Source organism: Mobula hypostoma, chromosome 1, assembly GCF_963921235.1.
Source record: "Mobula hypostoma chromosome 1, sMobHyp1.1, whole genome shotgun sequence".
Taxonomy (NCBI): domain Eukaryota; kingdom Metazoa; phylum Chordata; class Chondrichthyes; order Myliobatiformes; family Myliobatidae; genus Mobula; species Mobula hypostoma.
The window spans coordinates 58,637,969-58,649,220 of record NC_086097.1 but is presented as its reverse complement, the minus strand read 5'-3'; the positions used below and the strand labels follow the sequence as shown (position 1 = coordinate 58,649,220).

General features: G+C 41.8%; 1 protein-coding gene across 1 annotated transcript in view; it reads left to right on the top strand.

The window, feature by feature from the left end:
- The first annotated feature begins 7,163 nt into the window (after positions 1–7,163).
- The window catches only part of ccdc175 (coiled-coil domain containing 175), a 60,925-nt gene continuing 56,836 nt past the window's right edge, over positions 7,164–11,252 (top strand). The window contains exons 1-2 of the mRNA XM_063049691.1: positions 7,164–7,224; positions 10,420–10,505. Of these exons, the coding sequence (XP_062905761.1) occupies positions 7,164–7,224; positions 10,420–10,505 (147 nt within the window). The remainder of the gene's footprint in view (positions 7,225–10,419; positions 10,506–11,252) is intronic.

Sequence of the window (11,252 nt, the reverse complement as noted above, 5' to 3'; positions counted from 1 at the left end):
TTAAAAATGTAACCAAGGCAAGTACATGTCTGATAGAGCTACTTAGAAAAGCATATAATTCAGACAATGGTAGTAGAATAATTTCAAGCATTTATAAGGGTTTGTCAAATCTTAAAACACATTCGACTTCATACATTAAAACAAAATGGGAGAAGGAAGGAGGGATAATAATATCTGAGGAAGACGGGACAATAATATGGCAGTATCAATGGAAGTGTACCAGTTCACAGAAATGGAGGGAGTTCAGGTGGAAAAACTTGATAAGATATTTTATTACACCCTCTCAGAAATCCCATTACAGTATAATAGTAACTCCCCTGCTTGCTGGACAAATTGTGGAAATTAAAATGCAATCTATTATCATATTTTCTGGGAATGTCCTGTTATCAAAGACTATTGGAGTGAGATACATAATGCCCTACACAAGACATCTTTAAATGTGAAATACCCTTAGTGAGTAAGATCATATATTTTGGGTATGTACCTCAAGAATGGTTGAAAAGAGATAAATATTTAATGATTGTACTGCTGGTGGCTGGTAAAAAGACCCTTACCAGGAAGTGGTTATCTCAGGACAGCCCAACTTTTAATGTATGGATGGAAATTACAATGGACGTTTACAAAATGGAGAAGATATCAGCATCTGTTAATCATAAGTTGGAACAATTTTATTCATGCTGGAAAAAATCGTTTAACTACATAACACCTCATAGGCCTGATTTTATTCTCACAAGTCAATGAATATGTTGTAAAAAAAAATCACTCCCTACTCTGTACATAGTTTTCTTCTTTCGATTGTTCTTTCTTTCCTCTCCTTTCTATAAGTGTATACCTCAGATAAATATTATGTGGAGATTTGTGACAAATATGATTATATGATATATATGTACAGTATCTGAAATACATCTTATGAAAAGTTTGTTTGATGATGAAATTCAATAAAAAAAATAAATTACCCAAAAAAAAGTAAGTTCGCAATTGGCCTTAGTTTTTTAGAGTAAATTGCAAGCAGTAAATTGAAGTTAAAAGCACAGGCCGCTCCACAGACTAAGAGTTTGTATATGCAAGAGCCAAACATTAAAATAATGAAATTGTGTTAATTGACTTGTATCAAACCAGACAATATGGCCAAACTATTTGCATCATTGTGACTGGAGTGCCAACAGGCACACCAGACAGACGTTCTCAAACATAGTCACAGTTATATTTTATATCTCCAGAAACTAATTGAAAGAAAAACATGGGAGCTGGGATAATTTTTGTCGTCTTACTTTTTCTTTAGTGAGGTGCTTGCTAATTGATGTGGTGGCATAATGACATATGCCATTGGCGTGCTTCTTACATGCAACCTATAATGAATTGGGTAAACAAAGAATGCTTCATCAAACAATACATTCACAATATTTACTGAAATATTACTAAAATATTGAATACACTACATTCCTCCCCGCTTAACTATATTGCGTGTGTGTCCCCCATTCAGACCAAAGATTTAATCGCTGTGGAAGATTTCTTACTACTGCTGGATAAAGTCGTTCCCAATGGATGGGGTCACTCTGCATGACAGGTGAGGCTTGTGTCTCTGAATCAACATCAGGTTCTAGGGCCTCCTCCATGATGGTTGTAGGAGTTGACTCTGGTATGGCAGGAAATGGTTCTGACACCTCTGGATACCTTTCTTCTCTAATAATTGACTCTGCTTTCCTCAACTGATTGACGTCTCATCTCCAGATGACATCAGACACTACCTCCACTGTGTAGGAGTGTCCAGTTCTGTCCCTAAACTTTCCAAGTACCCACTTATGATCATTTGTGCTGTTCCTCACCAGAACTGGTTGTCCAGGAGTGAAACATCAAAGCTTTCAATTGGTCTCAGATGTTTGTCCTACGTACTTCCTCTGAGATTGGGTTTGAGAAGATCCAAGCGTGAATGCAAGGGATGACCCAGGAACAACATAGCTGGTGAGTTGTTGGTTGTGGAGTGTGCTGCATTGCGATATGTAGGAAGAAATTGGAGAGCTTCTGACTCAGTGTCAGTGTAGTGTGTTCTGCTAACATTGCTCGTAGTGTGTTTTTCAGACTCTGGACAAACCTTTGCCTCAAGCCATTTGTAGCTGGGTGGTCGGGTGCAGATGTAATTTGTTTGTTCCACTCATTTTCAGGAATGGCTGAAACTATTCCACAACAAACTGTGGTCCATTGTCACTGACTGTGTTCTGGAACACCAGAATAGACTTCTGAACACATCAACACTGTGCAAGGCTGTAGTGGAGGCTATTGGGAACAATTCTGGACATTTAGTAGCTATATTCACTACTACCAATAAATTTGTGCCAATGAATGGCCCAGCAAAATCCACCATGAATAGTCTGCCAGGGCAGCGCAGGCCATTCCCAGGGATGGAGAGGTGCTGCTCTTGGCATCTTCTGGATGTGCTGGCATCTGAACAGTGCATGGCAAGCTGCTTGGTTTGCTGATCTACTGTATCCCAGCCAAAGGGTTTCAGCCTGAAATGTCAACTGTGCTTTTTTCTGTAGATGCTGCCTGGCCCGCCGAGTTCCTCTAGCATTTTTTGTGTGTTGCTACTTTGTCACAGGCCACCAGACAAAGCTTCAAGCCAACTCTTTCATTTTGACCACACCTCGATGACTGACATATAGCTCCTCCAACACTTTAGTTCTCAGTTTGGAGGGTACAACAACACTTAATTCCCACATAAGGCAACCCCTGTCGAGAGCAAGTTCATCCTGACGCAAGTAAAAGTAGGGGAACTGAAATTTCTGCTGGTATTCCAGCCAATTTGCTTGGCCACGTAGAGCTGGAGAGTGTTGGGTCTTTTCTGGTTTCCCTTTGGATCATCTCTGCCATAATAAGGAGACTTGATTTGCATTAGGGAGAATAGGTCAAGAGGATGCATGTCCTCTTCGTAAAATGTTCAGGTATTTCGTTCTTCAAGTGTAAAGGGACAATCCATCAGCATTTCCATAATTAGTCATCCTCTTGAATTCAGTCTTGTAATTGTGTCCTCCAAGAAACAGAGCTGATCTCTGCATTCGTGCACTGCTGTTAGTGGCAAATCCTAAAAAGGACCACCTCTGACAAGTCCTTTGGTTTTGGACATCCACCACTGCTTAAATTTTCTCAGCACACTTTTGAAATCCTTGTATATCAATGGTATGACCACTAAGTAATGCTTGGTTTAAAGAAATCACACTTGTGGCATTGTGCTCTGAGGCCATAATCTTCTAATCTTTTTAACACTGTCTTGAGATTTTGGAGATGTTCCTTGACATTCTCACCAGTAACAGTGATGACATCCAGGTAACACTAAGTGCCTGGGCAGCCTTGCAGCACCTGGCCTGTAGTTTTCTACCAGAGTGCAGATGCAGATGCTACTGTAAAAATAAGCCTATTATAACGTTAAAGCCTTTTGTGAGTATTTATGGTGAGAAACACTTTGGACTCTTCCATCTCCACTTGTGGGTAGGCATCAAGCTAAGTACACTTTGCTGAAACATTTTCCTCCAGAAAGGTTTGCAAAAATATCCTCTATCCTGGGCAAAGGGTATTGATTACTTTCACTACTGGTTTTATGGTGACCTTAAAATCACCACAGATCCTGACAGACCCATTCTTCTTGGCTACTGGGACCACTGGCATTGCCCATGGGCTTCTCTCAGTGTTGGAAAGAACTCCTCAAATGTTACTGAAGTACTAGACCATAAGACCATAAGACAAAGGAGCAGAAGTCAGCCATTTGGCCCATTGAGTCTGCTCCGCTATTTTATCATGAGCAGATCCATTCTCCCATTTAGTCCCACTCCCCTGCCTTCTCACCATAACCTTTGATGCCCTGGCTACTCAGATACCTATCAATCTCTGCCTTAAATACACCCAATGACTTGGCCTCCACTGCTGCCCGTGGCAACAAATTCCATAGATTCACCACCCTCTGACTAAAAAAAATTTCTTCGCATTTCTGTTCCGAATGGGCGCCCTTCAATCCTTAATTCATGCCCTCTCGTACTAGACTTCCTCATCATGGGAAACAACTTTGCCACATCCACTCTGTCCATGCCTTTCAACATTCGAAATGTTTCTATGAGGTCCCCCCTCATTCTGCTAAACTCCAAGGAATATAGTCCAAGAGTGGACAAATGTTCCTCATATGTTAACCCTCTCATTCCCGGAATCATTCCAGTGAATCTTCTCTGTACCCTTTCTAATGTCAGCACATCCTTTCTTAAATAAGGAGCCCAAAACTGCCCACAGTACTCCAAGTGAGGTCTCACCAGTGCCTTATAGAGCCTCAACATCACATCCCTGCTCCTATACTCTATTCCTCTAGAAATGAATGCCAACATTGCATTCCCCTTCTTCACTACCGACTCAACCTGGAGGTTAACTTTAAGGGTATCCTGCATGAGGACTCCCAAGTCCCGTTGCATCTCAGAACTTTGAACTGTCTCCACATTTAAATAATAGTCTGCCCATTTATTTCTTCTGCCAAAGTGCATAACCATACACTTTCCAACATTATATTTCATTTGCCACTTCTTTGCCCATCCTTCCAATCTATCCAAGTCTCTCTGCAGACTGTTTCCTCCGCACTATCAGCCCCTCCACCATATTGAATGCACTACAATCACAGGTATGGGCAATCAATTATTTTTGTGTACTTATGATATTTGTGTACTCAGAGACAAACATTAATTTTGGGTGTCTGGAATTTCAACCTCAAGAAGCTTTTAGGCTATTTGTATGAATTAATTTGTATAGAGGCACCTGTCACTGTAGATATGTAATTCAGAAGAAGCATTGTCAACCCAAAATATTGAAGGAAACAATGTCATCATTACTAATGAAATTACGAGGGTTGATTGATATGTTCATGGCCTAAGGTAGAAGGAGTCAGTTTTAGAAAACCTAACACATTTATTTTTCCTACATTTACACACTTAGTCCAGCGGTCGTGGAGCATATGGATCCCTTCTTTGTAGAAGACGGCATCTTGGGCCTCTAGAAGTGGTCCACAGCAGGGGTGATTGATAAGTTCATGGCCTAAGGTAGAAGAAGATGAGTTATTAACTTCAAGCTTTCTGCATTTTCACTCAGAGTTGAACTGCACGTGTATGTAACAAGAGCTGTATAACTCATCTCCTTCTACCTCAAGCATCAAACTTATCAATCACCCCTGTTGTGGACCACCTGGAGGTCCAAGATGCCCTCGTTACATGTGTGTGCAGTTCAACCCTGAGTGATAATGCAGAAAGTTTGAAATTAATAACTCATCCCCTTCTACCTTACACCGCGAACTTATCAATCAGCCCTGCTGTGGGGCACTTCTACAAAGAGGGGATCCGTATGCTCCACGACTGCTGGACTAAGTGTGTACATGTAGGAGGGGACTATGTTGAAAAATAAATGCATTAGTTTTCTAAAATTGACTCCTTCTACCTTAGTCCACGAACTTACCAATCACCCCTCGTACATTGTATCAGCTACTGTTACCTTTGACGTTAAGGGTATAAAACATGTGATGAACCTTTGGAGCTTGAGCCTCTACTGAGAATGATGCCTGCTTTTTGTCCAGAATAAAGACTTTAATATCACTGGCTTCAGTGTCTCTCCAGAGGCATAATTCACAGTCACAACAGAAGTTCTTGATTATTCAGGGTGTCAAAGGTTATGTGGAGAAGGCAGGAGAATGGGGTTGAGAGGGATAATAAATCAGCAATGATGGAATGGTAGAGCAGATTTGATGGGCCGAATTACCTAATTCTGCTCTAATGGAAACATATTGGGTTCATTAATACCTTAAACCTTAGAGGGTAATTTATCAAACAATTTGCAAGTTCTCTGAATATTTCTGGAGAAATCTGAATCTCTTACTCATTAACCTTCCTATTACTTCTCCCTCAGCCAGTAGTCATTGAGCAAATATTTTTAGTTTAGAAGAACTCCAAGGGAATATTAAAAGATGTACTGTAAATTTAAATTGATAGATAATTTTTACAGCATGCACACGTGGATGCATATGAGGGTAGATAATTAAAAGTGATTGAGATAATAGAACATCAACCTATATTAATTGTATTACTGTGACACCTAGCTGTTCAATCACATCACATGCTGTAGGTATTTATTTTTGAACTCTGAATCTAATCAATCTTGACATGCAGCTGCCATTGTTCCTGCTTTGTCAGGGAACTGAAATTTGAAATTTGCAACATTGTATTTGTGTGCTGTTAATTAGAGATGATCATCACTCCCTCAATGCCTTTTTCTTTCTGTGCAGACTTTTCCCCCCCTTAAAATTAGGAGTGCGTTCCTCCACATTTCCCCCAAAGTATACTTCATTCATAAAATTTTCAATTCAGTTCATTAAGCATACATCACCAATCACAGTACAAAAATTACATTATTTGATTACATCACATACATTTTATGAACAATAAGATCAGGGATATTTTACAGTAGTACCAGAACCACATTGTGTAACAGTTCCTCTTGTCATACAACCTTCCCAACCTCAGCACAGAACCTCTGTGTTTTCCTTAAAATAACACTGTACCTAGCAATGTACTAATCTGTAGTGTTCGGTCTTAATGCATAAACCTGGGAACAGATCATAGAGAACTCTTCTGTTGTGCAGCTTTTCACAGCCTCAATGGACCACTATGGTCAATTTCCATAGATGTATCGTGGAGAGCATCACCTTCTGGTGTGGAGTGATCGGAAAAAGCTGCAAAGGTTTCCAGTCTCAGCCAGCTCCATCATGGGCACATAGCCAGCTTCAAGGACATCTTCAAAAAGCGATGCCTCAAACATTTTTAAGAAATATATATATTTTCAGAGACCGTCCAGGTGGTCTTAATTTCCCTCTTTTGCCTAAACCCAAATAAATTCTGCATTTACAGCATTTAACAGCACTAATTGCTATTCAGAAATTAAGTTCAAGTACATTCAAATAGTTGTGAAGAGTAGTGTACAAAAGATTTATTATCCCAAAGTTCTGTGAAGGTAGATGCTGGAATAAACTGCAGCAGCAAAGTTTCCCTCGGGTCGTCTCTGCCGGAAGTTGCCTTGGCGTGCTTCGTTGTCAGGGAGACGCTGTGTTTACCCGGCGTGTGGACGGAGCGGGGAGCGAGTGCTGGGCCGCCATGGAGCGGAGTGTGCAACCACGCACCGTGAAACTCGCGCTAGAGCGGCTGCAGGAGCTGGGTAAGGGAGGGGGGAGCTTGTTGCCGGGTCGTGCTCCAAGAAACTGACGAGTGGAGGGCCCATCCTCAGTCCCCCTCCCCCTCCTATCCCCGCTTCACATAGACTCAACCTCACACTTCTCCCACCAGCATGAATCCGCATTACCACAGTCCCACCCTCACTCTCTGCCCCAATCCCCACGCTCCCGCTACTGTCAGACCGTCCCGCCAGCATGCTCCCATTACCCTCATACCACTAGCATGCGCTCCATCACTCCTCAGCACTTCACACTTCTCTCCGTTCCTCCACGCCCTTTACTGGACCCTTCACTCCACAACTAGTCCTTCTCTCCCACCAACCTGCCCCACGCACAAACTCCCACTTATCTGCACCCCATTGCTCCAACTCACGCCCCCCCACCCCAGGCCTGCCTGCTCTATTATTAGCCCACACCTTCAATTATAATCAACCCTCACTAGATTTTACTAGCTCACTAACACAATATGGGATGTTGGCCAATTCAAAAAGAAAACAGCCTGCATGCCTTTGTCATGTGGGAGGAAACCAGAATACATGGGGGGGGGGGAATCCCACTCAGCCACAGGGAGAACATGAAAACTCCACACAGGCAGCACTGGCGATCAGGAATAAACCAAAGTCATTTGAGTTGGGAGGCATCCTTTCTGCTAGCTGTGCTACTCTCTCATCCATATCTGCCCACTTTCGCTTCCAAATGCCCACTCTACCCCTGACCAGTGTCAACATTTCCCCTTCCCTTTCAACTCATTCCTTATTTCCTCAATTACTCACTCTTTCCCTTCCTTACAGATGGAACTCTGCCCAACCTCTCCTCTCACTCCTCTTATCGATTCTTCATCTACCTGCCCACTTGTCTGTCTACAAACGTAAAAAGGTCCCCACCCCCATAACTATTACATTCCAACCTCAACTGGCTCCTGAACAGCCCCTTTGCTGATTTCCCACATCCTGTGATTTTTCTGATCTTCCCCATTTGCCCATTCCGACAGACCATACCAAATAGATTACACTCACCTATAGTATCCTAATACATAACGAGACAAACACAGGGAACTCTGCAGATGCTGGAAATTCAAGCAACAGTACCAACAACTTTGACATAACAAGACATCAAGCCCGCCATCCCACTTCTTTTTCCCTCTTCCTTTCTTTACTATTGTAACATTCAGTTCACATTTCCTCCTTCTCAATACTTCTTCATTCTTGCATACGCAAACCTCTCATCCCCTTTTGTCAGCTCCTAATTCCCTCCAATTCTTCTTCCAACATCCCTTGTTTCATCTTTCATCCTTGCCTCCTCCAATACCCACTTCACTCTCTCTCCCTTCTTTCTGCACTCCCCCACCCTTCAGCCCGACCTCCACCTTGCTTCTCCATCTCCATCTACCAATGTTATACCCATTTTCCCCTCCCTCTTATCTGCCCTGACTTCCCCCACATCTGTTTCTCAATCATGTTCTTCCTCCATCTTCCCAGTCCATAGTTTGCTCAGCCACCTCTTTCCCTTACCTTCTGATTACCCACATTTACTCCCTAACACATTAGATTTCATTTTTTCTTCTCCCTCTTGTGGCCCTTTTCTCTTATCCTTCTCACTCTCTTTCTTCATGACCACCTGTCTCTCTGCTTCTCATCTTCTAAATCACACTTTCCACATGTATGGACAATGATGTACACCTCACAGAAGATTCCCATTTTTATGAACCCTCCTTTCAATGATGTGTCTTGAAAAAAATTGTATGTAGTGGATTGATTATTCAACAGGAGTACCTGTATATGGTTTTAAGACTGTCCTTACTTTCATGATGTTTATTATGTATTTTTATTTCATTTGACTTGAGTCAGTTATATTCCCACAACAGAGAATTCGAAAAGTAGGGGAAATACATTTAAGAAGAGAAGATTTTTTCAGATATTTAGATTCTTTTGAAACAAAGCTGTTTTTGAAATGTTGGAAAATGATGCTCGGCCAATATGTACACAGTACAGTCTTGCACATTGACTGAATTATCTGTTTCACTAAGGTTAATTTAGGTATTAAGCTTGTCTGTAACACCAGGTGTTACGAGAATACACATAAAATTAAGATGTTTGCTGGCCTGGGTTAGCATCAGTGACATCAGCAGTTGGTCTGCCACCTGCCCTCAGGGGAAGGAGAGATAAGGAACAATGGAGCAGCGTCTGGAGATGTGTAATGAAGGGACGTGGGAGAGAGAGAGCTGTCTGGAGCGGCTCTCCCTTTGAACCCTGAGCTGTTTGAAGTGATGGACAGGCGATACCCCAGCAGGGGGATAAAAAGGGACGGGTTCGCTAAGACAGACACACACGCCACCCGAGGTAACGAGACCCTGGAAGCGGTGCGCCTCTCACGAGTGGGTGAGAAGTATCAGACAACGACCAGGGTGGAAAGATACGATCAGCGGGAACCTGGTGTGTGTCCGCCCTTGCCTGGGTGCCGGGTTCACTGCAGAGGATCGACCGCATCTGGAGGAGGGGTCACAGTCGGTGACCTCAGGTGACATCACCAAGGACCCGCCCAAAAGTTGCTTGTGAGCAATCTCGCCGGTCTGTGAGTGAAGCCGTGTCTGAATGATCAGTTGTTCCTGTTCTATCTCTCTCTTCCCCCACGTTGTCCATCGCCATGGCAACGATTACTGCGAACTGAACTGGACTGAACTTTGAGTCATTTTGAAATTTGGTCCTTTACCCCTAGACAACGATAGAGCTTGATTGATGCTGTTATCTTAATTCTGTGCACATGTGTGTTTATCATCGCTGAACTGTTGCATTTATTATCCTTTCGATTACTGTGTTGCTTGTTTCTTTAATAAAACTTTCTTAGTTCTAGTGCTCCAGACTCCAACTGAGTGATCCATTTCTGCTGGTTTGGCAACCCAGTTACGGGGTACGTAACACAGGAAAAATACGATTCAGATGATTCCACAAATCACACCATTATAGTTTTCTTTGTACTCATGGACCCATTAAGATACAGTATATGTTTTTAGCATCATGTCAACAGGAAAATACAGTATAGGGAGAATGAATAGTTTTATTCAATACTCTGAGGTAAAGTTTAAAATGTATGTTTTATGTGAAACTCACCATTTTATTTAAATGAAATATTGATAATGAATCTGAATGTTATGATGTTTTAAAATTGTATATTCTTTCCAGAAAAACAACTGAAAGACAAAGGAATTTGTTTTGAAAATGGTACTGTTCGACATTTTGCAAAAATTGTAGAAGGAGTTCATGAGCTGGTGAGCAATAGATAGATAAGATAGATAATAAGTGGATTTTGTATAGCATGGTGATAATTAATATTTCAATGGGCCCCATACTAAAGTTTGTCTTTTGCAAGTTCTATTTGAGTGATCAATTACAGATTTGCTGGTACAAATGGAAGAATGTGTGGTCTTAACAATATGATAATAGGATTAATAACTTATGCAGCAGAATGTTATGTGACAGTCTGCTTCTTTATAAAGTATTTGGTCATCTGAGAGAAATGTGGAGAATGAATATATTCTGGTTAGCAGCATTTGTTCCTGTGATGAGACTTTAGGCAAATGTATCTCTGAAATGTCTTCCTTCTTTTAAAATGGCTTCCCCTCTTCTAAAATGAGCGGAGACCTTAACTGCATCTCATCCATTTTCTGCATCTTTGCTTTCACTCTTCTCCTAGTCCTTACCTTCCACCCCAACAGACTCCATAGTTAATGAAGCGGTGGTTCACTTACACTTCTTCCAAGCTAATGTAACGCATTTGGTGTTCTCAAGGCGGCCTCCTCTACGTTGGAGAAACCAAATCACTTTGTGGAGTACCTGTCTGAAGAAGTGTTGCCTGCCACTTTAATTTTCCATGCTGCTTCCAATCTGACTTATTCTCTACAATCAAATGCAAGCCTGAGGACCAACCCCTCATGTTTAATTTGAATGTTTCCTCTCTCCATTGGTATAGCTTAGTCTGATGGGCATATTCTACAGCCCTGATATCAGTAACACAT